This window comes from Tupaia chinensis, unplaced genomic scaffold (genome assembly GCF_000334495.1).
Source record: "Tupaia chinensis unplaced genomic scaffold, TupChi_1.0 Scaffold143231_1, whole genome shotgun sequence".
Classification (NCBI taxonomy): Eukaryota; Metazoa; Chordata; class Mammalia; order Scandentia; family Tupaiidae; genus Tupaia; species Tupaia belangeri.
In genome coordinates, this window is record NW_006203075.1 from 172,714 (window position 1) to 189,569 (window position 16,856).

Genomic DNA, 16,856 nt, shown 5'->3' on the forward strand with positions numbered 1-16,856 from the left:
AACCGTGGTTCAAGTCCCGGACCTGGCAGCTTGCTTTCTCACTTTTTCTCTCTCTCTCACTCTGTCCCTCTCTGATCAAATTTAAAAATAAATAAATAAATAAATAAATAAAGTTAATTAATTCTTTAAAAAAAAAGTTTGTTTGTTTTTTTGGAGAGGTTTTTGTTATAGGGCGCATGCACTCATTGTATGTGTTTGCTAGACAGAGACAGAGAGACAGAAAGCGAGAAATCATGCCCCGGGGGGATGGCCACACCGCAGTCCCTTCTCCTCCATTCTCCTCTTGGGATCTTGGGCACGCACACACACGCGCCCGGTGTGAGTTTAAGCCACCGGGTCTGGGACTCGAACTGCGGTAAACTACATGGGAGTCCAGTGACATAACCATTATGCTAACTGCTGGTCCCGCCACTTTTTAAAAATACTATGTCGCTGGACTCCCACATAGTCGACCGCGGTTTGTGTCCCGGACCCAGTGGCCTAAAACTCACGCCGGGCGCGTGTGCATGTGTGCCCAAGATCCCTAGAGGAGAATGGAGGAGAAGGGGTTGTGTTGTGGCCATCCCCCCTGGGGGGTGATTTCTCGCTTTCTGTCTCTCTGTCTGTCTCTGTCTGTCTGGCGAGTGCACGCGCCCTGCAGCAAAAACCTCTCCAAAAAAAAAGCAATTGGTTGAAAAATAATCATTGCACTTGTGTGTGGATTTTCATAAAAATTTTTTTTAAATCTTCTAATATTTTTTGCTTATTTATGTAATTTTATTTTTTAGGGGCATTAATCTAGTGTGCCTTAATTGTGACTTCTTAGCTGATGTTTCTGGCTTAGATACTATGGCTACACACTTAATTCAACATGAAAATCATACTTGCCAAGTTGTACTAGAGAAAGGTATGTATATATAACTGTCATTTTGGATTTATGTATTAATTCCAATATTTTTGGTCAACCACCATATGGACTCTTTACTGAATCATTATTCTCATTCATTATATTTCATATGTGGTGGTAAATGTAAAACTTTTCTTCTAATTTCAGTTTCTGTTTGTATCCCAACTTCTGAGCATCTTTCCGAGTAAGTGTAATGTTTACTCAGTGCATTTTATTTGATGGATTTTAGCACTATTGCATTTTTAAATGTATCATTAATAGGAGTGAAAAATATTAAAGTTTTTTGTTTTTTGTTTTTAAAGCTGCTTGTTGAAATAGGTTCCTGCTCTATGGAGCTCATGACCTGGTGCAAGACAAGTTGGAATTTCCTAAGTTCAAAGTTCTGAGATGTTTTCTAACACAAAGGCAGTTAAGCAGCCAAGTTCATGACACTAGCTCTCATTCAGCTCTTTTCAGCTTTCAAATGGGACTAGATTCTTATTCCACCTTATCTTTGTGTCAGGTTGACATATCTTAATATATATATTTTTCCCCTCTAGTTGGCTCTCTCTAAAAATAACTTCTGATGCTATGGTCTTTTCTTAATTTCTTTTTCTTTTATTTATTTATTTATTTTTGCTGTCCTGGCCTTCAGAATAATACATTCCAAATGATATAATTGTTTGTCTTTTTGTCTGTTTTGTCTGCTTGCTTAATTTCTTATAAGTCTTAAGTTTTTAGGCCAGGTGATTGTCCCTTTCTTCATTTGTTGTCTGTCATTGTGCTATTTTTCTTATTTTTCAGATGCAGAGGCAGCCCAGAGATATCAAAAATGTCCAGGGTTCACCTAGACAGTGTCCCTCTTCGATGGACACAACTGATGCCTGTTCTCTCTTTCCAAGGAATGTGAATAATTTGACTATGGGAACTGCTCTAGCTTGTGGCCTTAAGAAGTCAGGTCTTGGGGAGATTTTCTTCCTACATGGCTAGCCTCCTCTAAGGCTGATGCTGAATTGGCCAGAGATGGCTTCAAGGCCCTCCAAATTGAGTATACTTCCCACTGGGAGCTTCAGCTCTTGATCTTAAGTTTATGGGTCATTTATGATCAAGAAAAGCCCATCAGATCAGTGCTTCAACATCCAAGTTGAAGTTCAGTCATTTGGGCTGCTGCCTTTAAATCTTCCTCTAGCACGCAGTCCACGAAATACAAAACTCTGGTCATTAGGAAACTATGACTATTTTCATGTCCTTGGAACAACAGGTCTCTACAATTATGTTCCAAAACTTCAGTTATAGTTACTGTCATTTAAAATATATTACCCAGTATTAACTGTAATTTTCAATTTTTTGACAAATATTTTTAATTTTAATAGCTCGATTTTAGGTTCTCCAAATTATTGATGTCTTTTTTTTATTATTTAAAAACTTGTTTAATATTTGCTTTGTTTTTTTAAGGACTCTGAGAGATTCTGTAGAATTCTGTCTAGATTTTATGTAGCTGCCTATTTGTAGTTTCGTAATTTGGCTGCTGCTGAGATCATTAGATATTATTATATCATCTCTCCTCTCTCAGGTTTATTATTATTCTAATAACTGTAGGTTCTAAGATATAAAGACAATTGGCAAAGCTTTATCTTGCAAACCTTAAAAACAAATTTTAAAGTTGCATATTTATTCATCTACTACACAATGCTTATTTAGCCATTAATGTAGTTCTTTGGTTAAAAGTAGCATAGTAAAAATGTAAATATGGTAACCAGGGCCAGTCATGTAGCCTAGTAGCTAAAGAGCCCACATGATCTATTGTGATTTTAATCCTAGCCCTGGCAACTTAAAAATATGTATGGTAAATAGTAATGTATATGTTTTCATGTGTGTGTGTATATATATTTATATATATATAAATGTATATGTTTATATATATATAAAATACATATATAAATATATATTTAAATCAGCATTTATTTTAGTTAACACTGAATATAGATCTACAAAATAGTTTTGATATAATATTTTATTTTAATAAAAAATTATATCATTTAAATACCTTACAAATTGTTTGCTGACAAATAATTTAATATAAAAGGTATAGATTTTATCCTATAAATAAGAACATTTTTTCAGTAATTGTGCATAAGCCTTATTTCTTGGCCTTCAGACAGAAAGCTCTATCTCCTTCCTGCATCTTGCAGTTTTTTCCTCTAGCAAAATTAAAATGTCAGGGCCAGTCAGTGGCGTGGTGGTTAAAGGCACTGGATTCCCATATGACTGACCATGGTTGAGTCCCAAACTTGGCAGTTTGCCTTCTCACTTTCCCTTTCTCTCTCTGTCTCGCTTTCGTCAATTTTTTAAAAATAAATAATAATAGCAAATGGAATTAAATAAATACTTTTTTTAAAAAATTAAAATGTCACTTTACTGCATAAGAGTTTTGAAGACTAACAAAATGCTTTTTGTGACCTTAATAATCATAAGGATTGGCAGATTTTGAAATTATGACTCAGTTGTAGGTTTTTTACTCTAAAATGAAAACTTTATTTGTACTTTGGAACAGATTTAAAGCCAGTTTAGATGACCACATCCTAGGTAATGTGATTAATAAAAATGTTGAACCCATTAGTTTTAAATTTCTAGACTAAATTACTGTGATTGATAGATTTCCCCAGAATTTTCAAAAGTGGCATTTTATAGTAGCGGACTCGGTGATACATTGGTTTCTCTTTCCTTATGTGTGTCTAGGAAGTTTTGTCACATACCTTCTTTCTATCCAGTGTTAAAAAAAATGTTGCTTAGAAATAACTTTGCATTTTAACATTACTTTTACGTTCATTTATAGATATTTACTTTAACTTGGTCATAGTTCAAAAGCATGATATTGCAGTGTAGGAGTACTGCTTTCTGATTTTTCATAGGATTCTGTTTTTTTATAATATCCATTAAGTTAATTTTATTAAAATATAAACTCTTAAAAGTTTTGTCACTTGTAAATTCATTTTTTTAAAAATAGCTTTAAAAAATCCCTTAAGGCGGTCAGTACAAAGCTTGCTTTTTATAGGCAGTTAGTAGCATTATAGTTTGGTGCTAATGAGTTTTAGCTTGAGTCTGACCCCTTCTTACTATCAAGTTACTTAAAACAGTTTATTCGCCTGATCAGAAAGAGCCATTTCATACTTGTGTGCTTTTGATTACCACTGAATAAAAGGTGTGATTGGTTCAGTATCAGTCCATCACTGTTCTTAGAAAAACAGATCTTAAAACTACAAGGATTTGGATTCTTGCCCTGCTTTTGTCATGTTTTGGCAAAATATCCTGTCTCTTTAGGCTTTATTTTTCGAGTAATAATTTATTGAGTGTGTACTTTGTGTCTGGCTCTGTTCTAGATGGTAGAAAAATGAACTAAAATGTCTGCCCACTGAGAGCTCACATTTTAGTGGTAAATAAAAAAAAAGAATAAAAAGTAAATAAATATATAAATATATAGTGGTCAATACTATGGAGATAAATGAAGTTAAGGAAGGGTGAGGTAAATGATTATGTGATAGGAGTTGGATGGCTGCCATTTTATATTTGGTGATCAGGGTAGGCTTCACTGAGAGATGACATGTCAATAGAGACATGAAGAAGGCAAGGAGGTCAGCCATTTGGATATAGATCAAAAGAGCACTCTGGGGACAAGGAACAGCTAGCACAAAAGCCCTGACGTGGGATAATGTCTGATTCAAGGGACTGCAAGGAGACCGATTCGGCTGCAATGGAGTAAGCAACAGAGAGAATACTAGGTGATGCGGTGTGAAACAACTTATGTGCCACGTGATATAAGGTCTTATGTACCATGGTAAACAATTTGGTTTTTACTCTGAGATGAAGAGTCATTAGAGGATTTTAAATGGAGGATGCTTCAGTAAAAACCAAAATAAACAAAAAACCTAAATATAGAAAAATGTCTAGCTGGGACCAGCAGTTGGTGCAATGGCTATGTTGCTGGACTCCTATGTGGTCGACCGCAGTTTAAGTCCCGGACCAGATGGTTTAAATTCACACCGGGCGCATGTGCATGTGTGCCCAGGATTCCAAGATGGTAACCAGTCGGTGTCTGCCAAATTCTGAATGGTGAAACTAATGTCTGTAATTTATAAAAGGTCTGGACACAGACACACACACACACTCATGCTTTCTGTCTCTCTCTTTCTGGTGAGCACGCGCGCCCTATAGCAAAAAAGCCTCTCAAAAAAAAAAAGAAAGAAAAGAAAAACATCTAGCTGCTATCTTACAAATAGCTGTAGAAGAACAAGGGTAGAATCAGAGAGATCACTTAGGGGGTTATTGTAATAATCCAGGTAGGAGATGGCAGCTTAGGCTCTGATGCAAGTAGTATAGGCAATAAGTGGTTTGATACTGGATATATTTTGAATTTGTTGATAGTTTAAACATGAAGTGTAAGAAAAAATATCAAAGATGACTTTAGAGCTTACAATCTGAGCAGCTGGAAAGATGGCATTGATATTACTGAGATGGAAAAATCTGTGGGAGAAGTAGATTTTGGCAGGAAGATGAATACTTTGGTATGAGATATGTTTTAGTGTGAGATACCTGCTAGATATCCAAGGGGGCACAGCAGTGAAACGCAGTGCTCTGCAAGGCAGTCTTGTATGGGAAATTCCAGCTTCAAGTCTGGAGACTTCTCTGAGTATTCCAGGATTGTGTGTTTCTCTTGCTCCTGGAAGAAAGAAAGAGTTGTTTTTGTTTTTGGTTTTGGTTTTAAATCAGGCAGGTGGGGTATGGTGGTTAAAGCATTGGACTCCCACATGGCTGACCGTGGTTAAAGTCTCAGACCTGGCAGCTTGCTTTCTCACTTTCTCTCTCCCTCTCTCTTTCTCTGGTAAGCATACATAACCTATAATGAATTAAAGAAGAAGAAGAATTAATACATTAAATAATTCTTTTTAAAAATTCAGGTGGAAATATTATAGTCATTTATGTGAGTTTAGGAGAGTGCTGTAGGCCATATTATTTAATGTTTAAAATGCCATGAGAATGAGTACAAGTGAACCTGGGGAAATCTAAATGTGGTATTAGTGGACCGTCTGTTAGTGACATCCAGTTGTGATTTTGTAGTGGAGTTTTTCAAGACTTTATCATTGGGGAAAAACTGGACAGAGAGAGTACATAGGGGATCTCTTTTATTTCTTATATTAATAACTATGTGTGAATGTACAATTGTCTTGAAATTTTTAAAAATTAGTAAAAAAATAAAAGTCATGAAGCTACTGGGATCACCAAGGGCTACAGTCCTACTAGAGATAGGCAGCATCCACAGATTAGCTCTGGGGACTGATAGTAAGAAGTACAGCAATGAGAGGAACTGACATAGGAAACAAGGAATATGTGACCTGTGACATGGGAGAAAACCAGGGCAGTAGCAGTGTCCTCGGAGCCTCAGCTATCCTGTTCACAAAACGTGGGTACAGACTTGCCTTGGGGTTTTGTTACTTGACGTTGGTTATACCTAAATACCATAATCTATTCTTACGAGAAGATGAATTTAGAATGCCACCTGTCCCTATCCCCATTAGCAGAAATGGGGACTCTTACCCTTGAGGAGATTAAATGTCCATATTACTCTTAGGCACATTTTACTCTACATCTACTCTTGTAAAAGTAATTTTCCTGTATTTCAATAAAAGATGGTAACCAGTCAGTGTCTGCCAAATTCTGAATAGTGAAACTAATGTCTGTAATTTATAAACGATCTGGAGACACAAACACACACGGTTCCATGGTCAAATAAGTTTAGAAAACTCAAATTAAAATTAAATAATTATCTAATAAAAGAATTTTCATGTAATAGATGAAATCTATTATAAATCTGTGGGAATATTTATTTAGCCTTGGAATTTTTTTCCTTTGATACTGTCTTTTTGACATCGATCTCCATAGAATAGTGTGTAGAATGCCAATCCAGGTTTATCATTTTTCAATTTTTCTTAATTGGGAAACAGCTAAGAAAGAATTCTAGACATTTAATTCATGTTCATGAGTCATTTGTAAAATGGAGTTTATAACTAGATGTTAGTAAATACATTTCCTATTTTTAGAAAATATATTAGGGAAAATGGTATCTTCTTTATTATTTGTAGAAATCTTAGAAATACATTATAGACACATCAGTTATGAACCTTGTCTGCCCCTGATTATAGCAGCAAGGAGTATTTTTGTTGCAGGGTGTAGTCACCAAACATGCTTTAACACTAAGAAACTTAATCGAAGTATTTCTTTCCTCTCTCTGTAACTCCTAGGTTTACTGGTCCACCCAGTCACCTACTTTTCTGAAACTATGACTGCCTTCAGCCTAATAAAACCTATCAGCCTTATATCATCTCTTAAGAAGTTGCTTATTTCTTAAGTTTTACTTCTTTCTTTTAAATAGACTTAGGAAGTCTTCCTGGATATTAAGATTAGGGGATTTGATTCTCAGCTGGGTATGAAACCCTCTTAAGCCCTAAAGGCTAAAAATCAGCACAGGCTCTGCAGTTGATTGTGTGGAGTTCCTTTGCTAGATGGGAGTGTCCTTGTGGCTTCTATGCTCTATTCATTTGTAAAGTACAAATAACAAAATACTCATAAGATACTGGGGAAATTAAAGAGTTTGTTATATACATATAGTACTTAGAAAGCTATTAGCACATAGGAAGCACTATACAAATATAAAGTTATCACTATTACTGTTATTTTCTGGTTACCCTCATGATTTTATTTCTGCCTGTATTTTATTCATAAAGAATCTCATTTTCACCCTGTTTTTTATTCTAACTTTCCCACACTATTTTCATAAGTCATTTAGTTATTGTAACACATACAAGGGGACTTCAGAAAGTCTGTGGACAAATGGAATTCAAGTATGAGTTTATATGGGTACAAAATTTTGAAATCCATGGATAGTTTTTTTTTATAATATGCATTTTCCATGTACATTTTGAAGGCTACCTCATACCATTAGATTTTTAGTATATAAAGCTTACCAAACTTATGTTTTTAGGGATTGTCTGTGAACATTCCTATGCTTATTTTAGTTTTAAATGTCTTTATAAATAGTGTCAGAATTTCCCTTAAATTATACTGCCTATACTTGACACAGTATGGTTCATCTCAAACTTTCAGTCTACCTCTCTAATTTGAGAATGTTCTGCCACCTCACTCTTGTCACTTTGGTATTTGACCACTTGAAAATTATAGTATCATCTACAATGTTGGAGAGGGTGCTGGGTATCTTTTTTTTCTGTATCATTTATTGAAATATAGAAGCCTATTGTTTTTAATCCTCCATGCGGAAAAATATATATTTACCATACATATGGTGTTATGAAAGGAAGGTAGTTTTGAAATAAGATAGTCCTAAGTTTATATACTAGATTTAAATCTAATCAACTCCACAGTCTTGAGTAAATAACCTTGTTAGCAAGGCCTCCACTTTTTCAGCAGTAAGATAAATGTGATAATTTCTTGCAGGATAGCTGTAAAACACAGTAATAATGTATGAAAATTAATTAGTTAAAATTAAAGAAAAATTTAAAGTTTTTACCATATGATGTGCACTGGCCAGGGTTAAGAAGGGGGATGGCCATGCTGCAATTTTTTCTTCTCCATTTTCCTCCTGGGTTTTTGGGCATGCATTCATGTGCACCTGGTGTGATTTTTGAGCCACCAGGTCTAGTACTCAAACCATGGTTGGCCATGTGGGAGTCCAGCGCCTTAACCCATGCCACCTGCTGGTCCCTTTCTTCACATTCTTATATACAAACTTTTTTTTCTTGATTCCATGTCTCGGTCTTCACCTGTTTTTTTGTTTTGTTTTGTTTTTCTTTCTGTTTATCTATGGTGATTTTCCTGCACCATCCTTCCTAACTTTAGATGACCGAATTGTACCCAGGAGTTTACAAATGAGTAATCATTTCATACTAGAGCAAATACAGCTAGTCCTAAGGGGAGTCTATTGTGTTCAAAAGTGGGGCAGAAGGATGGGCAGAATTTCCATTGAGTTATTTGTGTGATAAAGGAGCCTATGTGGGACACTCAGGCAAATTCTCAGAAGGAAGATTGATTTTAAGTTCTACCAATGGTGATAACAATAGCTAACATTTATTGAGCACATAAAATGCGCTAGGCACTCTTAAGTATTTTGCATTTATTTACTCATTTAATTCTTATAAATTTATGAATATGTACTATTATTGACCTAATTTGATTAATGAGACAACTGAGGTAAAAAGGTAAGTTGAATAAGTTTTCCAAGGTCACATAGCAGTTAAATGGAGAGCCTCAATTTAAATTTTGGCAGAATATCTGTCTCATAGACTAAATTACCAAATCTGTATTCTGTCGCTTCTTTGGTTGTACTTACGGTTCCAAATGTGCTGAGGAATTAGTGGGGACTGAGCTTCAGTGTGAAGGCCTCTTTCTATAGAAAGGTAGGTGGCAATTGACATGATCATAGGTTTGGTTTAGTAACCTAGCCTCCCAATCTCAGAGCAGTATCTCTGTGATGTACACATAGTAGAACATTTGAGGAAAGAACAGTATGAATTGGTCTTTTAGTAAGATTAATTTGGCAGTGATGCTCAGAATATTTTAGAGTGGAAGACATGAAGAGGCAGAGAGATCAGTCAGTAAAGGAGCCTGATTCACAGGAGAGGAATTGGCCATGCAGCAGTGCAATGGAAATTTGAAGCAAAACTCACACATTTTATTCAGGTTGTGTTGTTTAATGACTTTATTAACTTGGCGATTTCAGTCCTCAGATTTTCTCATCTATGAGATGGGAAGATTAGGTAATATCTATTGGAGCTCAAATCTATCTATCTTAATAAACTGTGATATTTCTGAATTGAATTGTCAGTTGATTGGAAAATCAAAATGGAAGAGTTGTGCTCTGGAAGTTAACTTAGTTAACTAAGTTACGTGAATAGACGTAATGGTCAGAATTGTATATGAGGAAGATGTACACAAGGCAAACGTTTAAAGGGTCATATTTGTTCTCTTCATTTTTCCTTATTTAGTGGATACTTATATTCTCTTGGTTTTAACTTGTTTATCACCTCCCTAAAGGTTTCTTTTTCTCATTGACACTGTGGCTGTTTTAGTCAAGACAGCCTTTAACTGTCTCTTAACTGCACTCCCTGACTGGAATATGCCTTCTACCAATACCGTTATTTCTCTTTCTTATCATATTTCGTTTTTATTTCTTTTTTTTTTTTTTTTTGGAGAGGTTTTTGCTGTAGGGCATGTGTGCTCACCAGAAAGACAGAGACATAGAGACAGGAAGCAAGAAATCACCCCCCAGGGGGCTGGCCACGCCGCAATCCCTTCTCCTCCATTCTCCTCTCAGGATCTTGGGCATGCACGCACATGCGCCCAGCGTGAGTTTAAGCCACCGGGTCCGGGACTCAAACCATGGTCGACTACATGGGAGTTCAGTGACATAGCCATTATGCTAACTGCTGGTCCCTTATATTTCTTTTGCGCTTTAGCAAAAAGTCCTTAATAATGGCAATCAAGACTTTCCTTGAAGTGGCCCACTGCCTGTCCCATTTTATGTTTGACTACTTTCCTTTGTACCCTATATTTCAGGCTCTCATATCACTGCCATCTTGTTTTGTACATCTTTGCTTTTGCTTTTGCTTTTGCTTTTGCTTCGGTGCGGATCTCCTTCCCCGCCTTGCAAACTCCTTCCCTTCCTGAAAAACCAAGTTCACCATAGTATCTCCCCTGCTTGTGTGCCTCTTTCCCCCTCATAGTTGGCTCAGTTCTTTGTATAGCCCCTCATCGTCTCCTTTCTGTAACTTTTCTTCATCCTTTACATATTTGCTTCAATATTTTTTGAGAGATTTTTGCTATAGAATATGTGTGCTCACCAGAGAGACAGAAAGAAATCACCCCCCAGGTATAATGGCCATGCTACAATCCCTTCTCCTTATTCATGCACATGTGCCCAGTGTGAGTTTCAAGTCGCCGGGTTTGGGATTCAAACCGCAGTCGATTATGTGGGAGTCCAGTGACATAAGCATTATGCTCTCTGCTGGTCCCTCAGTATGTTTTCTTAATGATGAACTCTGAGAGGAGACACTATCTTTTTGAGCTTTGGACTGGAACAGTTAAAAGTGTATAGTTCATGTACCTTTTCCACACATAAATATATCAACACTTCACAGAAAAATCATCAGAAATGGTGCATTAGACGGTTTACTGCTATTTCTTATTCAGATGATTCCTATATTAAATTTAGTCCTGAACATTTAAGTGGAAAGTGGTTAATTTTGCTACAGATTTGTATAGTCTTTCAGCTTTTGTTTGTTATGTTTACAAATAAATTGATACATTTTTTAAAAGTCAGCATTAAAGTTTTTGGCTTTTAAATGGTACTGGAAAGAATGTGATCTAGCTGAAATTAATCTAAATATTTCCCCCTACTCTATGGTGTTTATGGTATGGAAAAAACCTCAAAAGGACATAGTAGTATAACTTGACTAGAATATTCACTTTATATGTAGCCTTTGTTGGTTTATGTGACCTGCAGAAAAATGAAGATAGGGACATTTATTTTATACTTAAGTGGTAAAGGATAGTCATTTAGAAATAGATCAGAAAGATCTGTTTCAGCAGAATTCCATAGAGGAGAAAAATTATTTGCTATCTTTTTTGCTAATGTTTTTGAAATCCATCACCAGCCAGTCCTTCTGTTGTCTTTACATTGAGATTTTATACAGTGTTTGGTCTAAATGTTATACTACATTCTTTTATAAAAATAAACCACAGTATTCATAGGTGAAAGATGTATTACCTAATGACAGGTCATTAGCTCAGAACTTTGAGCTTAACAAATTTCACTGTCTTCTACCAAAGCAATTGAATATCTCAAGTGATGACTATTTCAGCAGGTATCTTTAATGAATAAGTGTTACAGGTAAGAGTAACTTTTTTCTTTTCCAGGAGTGTTAATGATATGTTGGGAGTTGAACAAAAACTTTATTAATCTGACAAAATATTTTTATAGTTACAAAAATTATTATATATCTTACCAATGAACTTACAATTTGAAATTTATAGTATGCTTTTATAATTTTTCTTTTATATTTTTCTAAACATTTTACTATCCTTTAAAGAGAATATTAGCATTATAAAAGCACAAAACAAGGTTATAATCATAGACCTCTTAATGCTATTGGGTTGTTGAAAAAGTTATGATTTATTTTTTCCTATAAAAACATAGAAAAAAATACACCATGAGTTTTCCAACAATCCAATAGTTATTTCAGTAACTTGTTTTCTCCCCTATCAGTTTTTGAGCTGGTAAAATGAAGAGTAATAAAAATCAACAACTTCCATGGCAGAGATATTAAAAGGACTCAGATTCCCCAATTATAATGCCTGCAATAATAGTTAAACATGCTTAATGGTTTTCTTTGATTGCTGCATAAAATTAACTTATTGTAGTAGCCATATGTGAAAATGATTTGCATGTGTTTTTGTGGGATTTTTTGTGTTTTTTTTTTTTTTTTGTAAAAATATAAGGTCTTTGATAACATTTTTAATAGTAGACTGGAAAGGAAAAATCGTAAATTATTTAACTGCTTTGTGACCACTTTGTTTTACAGTTTTTCATACTGGATTTATGACGCTTAAATGCTTGGAAATAAAAATGTTTAAAATATGCATAACTTATTTCAGAACTTCATTAATTTAATATTTGCTTTTGTTTCTTTTTTTTCTAAGAATTATTTTATCTAACTTTATTTTTAAATTTGATTAGAGAGGGACAGAGAGAGAGAGAGCAAGATGCCATGTCTGGGATTTGAACTATGGTTGGCCATGTGAGAGTCCAGAGCCCTTAAACACCACGCCACCTGTCTGCCCCAACTTTTTGTTTCTTTAGACTGATATTTTATGTTTTCTTACTTGTTTATACATGTTATTCTAAAAATTATTATTTTCCCATATACTTTTTAAAAGACATACTGTACACTTGATATAATCTCATCCTTGAGTATTAAATACTTCAGTTACAGAAACTTTATTCCCCCAGAATGATTGACATTTGTGCTTTGTCAATTTTTTTTTGTGCAAGTTTTATTCATTTCAGTTTAACATATTAGTTGTAAATTATTGTAATACACTGCCAACATAGTTATTCTTTTTTTTTTTTTTTGAGAGGTTTTTGCTATAGGTCGCACTTGTCACTATAGGTTGCATGTGCTCGCTTGACAAACAGAGAGAGACAGAGAGAGAGAAAGCGAGAAATCATTCCCTGGGGGGGATGGCCATGCTGCAATCCCTTCTCCTCCATTCTCCTCTCAGGATCTTGGGCACGCACACACACACGCCCAGCCTGAGTTAAGTCACCGGGTCTGGGCTCAAACCGCAGTCAGCTACGTGGGAGTCCAGTGACATAGCCATTACGCTAACTGCTGGTCCCCCAACATAGTTATTCTACAAAAAAGGACAACATTTATTTATTTTTGGAGCAAGAGCTTGTTATATTGCAGTCCTCTTCTTCAACCTCCTGGCTAGGACTACTCATGTATACCACCCTGTCCAGTTGTTTTAGACAGGGTCTTGCTCTGTTACCAAGGCCAGCTTCAAGCTCACTATCCTCCTGCCTCAGCCTCTGATTCACTGGGATTACAGGTGCATGCTCCCACACCTGGACTTTAGGTTGGATCTGCAATTGAAACTGGTCTTCCCATGTGGTTCCAGCTGCAGAGCACAGCACCTTAGTAGTGCACACCACCATGGCTAGGCCAGGATGTAATCTTTTTTAAATTGTTTGCAATTTAATGTAATTATTAAAATACAAATAAGTAAGTTTATACTGTTAATTATTATAAGCTAGTAAATCAGTTATTGGCCTAATATTTTAGACATACCCTCAGAGAATGGATAAAAAAGATAAGATATATGCATATTCATTGACTAACCACGAGAGTAGCTTTTAGGGTGGCTGACATTTCTATGCTATTAAATATCTTTACTTTTTATCCATGAAGTTTAAGTCAATATTGTTGTTTATGTTAACTGTATTATTCCATAGTAATAGCCATTGAGTCTTTATAAAGCTATAAATCACTTTTCTCTTGATTAGTGGCATTTCAGATCAGGTAGACCCCTTACTTATACATATTAAAATTGAATTGAATTTATAATATCAACAAATAATAGTTGTTACCAGTTTCAAAAATAAGATCCTTTGGAAAAACTAGCTTATGTTTATTGTTTTACAAGATTTTCTAGATGACATGTATCTTTGTTAATGTTATAATACATTGTAATTAATATTCTTTAGTAGTCAAGAATTTTGAAAGATTTATAGTGAATATTTGACCAGTACCTAAAAAGGTTTTTAAGAGAATATGTCCTTCAAACAGCTACATTAATTCTGTGCCTTCAGAGTAGTTCAATAGTGATACTGGGTTATCAGCAAAGTCATGACTTTTTTTTTTTCTATGTTTTTCCATGCAAAAATGCATCATGACTTTTCTGGTGACCCAGTATATATTAAAGTGACATCATCATGTGGAATTTCATAGTAGATAAAAATATTTTATCTTCTCTCATTTTTAAAGCCCTATAATAGTAAATTCTAGTACATGTATAAGCATATGAACTATTTCTAAAGGGAAATTTTTTGAAACTGTTTTACTAAGGTGCTAATGTTTTTATTTTAAATTCTGTTTAGCAAAGAGAGCTTTTCTTAAATACTTTTGTTTTTAGAGGAGAAGAAAGTAAACATCTTTTTTTTTCATTTATTTAGTGTATTTATGAATTTGCTATTTATTCTCCTGCAGTTCATTTTTACTTTGAAATGATTTACAGAAGTTTTTTTATTGTAGTGCAAAGTGTACATCAGTTTAGATTTACATTTTACTTATTTTAAGCACACGAAAGTACTTTCATATTTTATGTATAAAATAAAATGTTCAATACTTACTTTATTTTCAAGATTTAAAAAAGAAGCTTTCACTAAGGAACAAGAACCAGTGTCTAAGGTAAAGTATGTTTAATTTCATACCTCAAAGATTATACTTTTGGAGGTATTATTGGTGTAATTTTTCTTTTATTATTTCTATTTTATTATGCATGTATATGTCAGTAGTAATTATTGGCACGTTATCAGAAGAAAAATTTATATTTAAAATTTTTATATATAAAAATACACCTAGGGACTAGCAGTTAGCGTAATGGCTATGTTGCTGGACTCCCTTGTAGTCGACTGCAGTTCATGTCCCGGACCTGGTGGCTTAAAACTCACGCCGGGTGTGTGTGCATGCATGCCCAAGATTCCGAGAAGAGAATGGAAGAGAAGGGATTTCGGCGTGGCCATCCCCCCTGGGGGATAATTTCTCGCTTTCTGTCTCTCTGTCTCTTTCTGTCTGACGAGTGCACGTGCCCTATAGCAAAAAAATCTCTCAAAAACAAACAAACAAACAAACAAAAAAAAACCCTAAGTATGGGACCAGCAGTTGGCATAATGGCTATGTCTCTGGACTCCCATGTAGTCAAACACGGTTTGAGTCCCAGATCCATTGGCTTAAACTCATGCTGGGCGCGTGTGCATGTGTGCCCAAGATCCCAAGAGGAGAATGGAGGAGAAGGGATTGCAGGTTGGCCATCCCCCCAGGGGTTGATTTCTCGCTTTCTGTCTGTGTCTCTCTCTCTCTCTGTCTTTCTGGCAAGCACATGCGCCCTATAGCAAAAACCTCTCAAAAAATAAATAAATAAAAAGAAAGAAAAATAACCTAACGTAAAATTGTAAGGTCTTTTTGTTTTGACAGAGACGTCATATATTTTACTTGCTGTTCTATAGTTCAGCTAGTGAGTAATGGATATACATTTATGAACTAAATATTGTGTAATCAGGAAAACCTCAATAATTTGGCCCTTGGGAAAATTAATTTTTCCAGATGATTAATTTTCTGGGATTTTTTAAATGTCAAAGGATTTTAACTAATTTTAAAAACAGAAATATTTTGAGTGTATATTAAATAATGTTTCTGCTACCTTAAACAGGTATTCTGAATATAAGACTCAGGATTCTTGTGTAAATGTTATTTACAAGAGAGTCTAATAGAGGTGTATAGAAATACTTTTGTTCAAGTGCCTGCTTTTCTGATGTCATTTTATTTTGACATTACTTAAGATTGTTTGCTTTTTAGTATAAGGAAGTGAGGCAGATTCAGGACTTACCTTTTGAACAGTATTTTAGTAATGTACAGTACATAAGTGAAATCTAGGCAGAAATATCTGCCTTTTTCTTTTTCTATTTTTTTTTGGAGAGATTTTTGCTATAGGGCACATGCCCTCACCAGAAAGCCAGAGACACAGAGAGACAGAAAGCAAGAAATCACCTCCTCAGGAAGGTGGCCACGCCAGTCCCTTCTCCTCCATTCTCCTGTCAGGATCTTGGGCATGCACATACACACGCCCGTTTAAGCAACCGGGTCCAGGACTCGAACCATAGTTGACTACATGGGAGTTCGGCGACATAGCCATTATGCCAACTGCTGGTCCCAGTAACTGCCTTTTTCTTTTTTTTTTTCTTTTTTTTTTGGAGAGGTTTTTGCTATAGGGCACGTGCGCTCACCAGACAGAGACAGACAGAGAGATAGAAAGCGAGAAATCACCTACCAGGGGGGATGGCCACGCTGCAATCCCTTCTCCTCCATTCTCCTCTTGGGATTTTGGGCATGCACGCACACTCGCCCGGCGTGAGTTTAAGCCACCGGGCCCGGACGCGAACCGCGGTCGACTATGTGGGAGTCCAGCGACATAGCTATTACACTAACTTCTGATCCCAGTAACTACCTTTTTCCAAGCAGCTTAATTTTATACCATAGAAAGTTTTTTGTTGTTTAAAGGGCTTTTAATTACAAATTAATTTGTTTTTAAAAATGGAAGGTTTTTTGTTATCTATTTGATTGAGTTCTAATAATTTGTGATTTTT

At 35.3% G+C, this 16,856-nt stretch overlaps 1 protein-coding gene across 7 annotated transcripts in view; it reads left to right on the forward strand.

The window, feature by feature from the left end:
- Positions 1-16,856, forward strand: part of ZNF280D (zinc finger protein 280D) — a 117,608-nt gene that overhangs the window by 80,075 nt on the left and 20,677 nt on the right. For 4 of the 7 annotated variants that reach the window (XR_001369444.2, XM_006163824.3, XM_006163825.3 and 1 more), the window contains 3 exons: positions 768-886; positions 1,034-1,070; positions 14,856-14,901. Coding sequence is in view for 6 of the 7 variants with exons in the window: in XM_006163824.3 (XP_006163886.1) it covers positions 768-886; positions 1,034-1,070; positions 14,856-14,901 (202 nt within the window). In the remaining variant the exon portion in view is untranslated. Of the gene's footprint in view, positions 1-767; positions 887-1,033; positions 1,071-1,669; positions 2,037-14,855; positions 14,902-16,856 lie in introns of those variants that run through there. The other 3 variants (XM_014582246.2, XM_006163826.3, XM_027766415.1) reach the window with 2 other exon arrangements.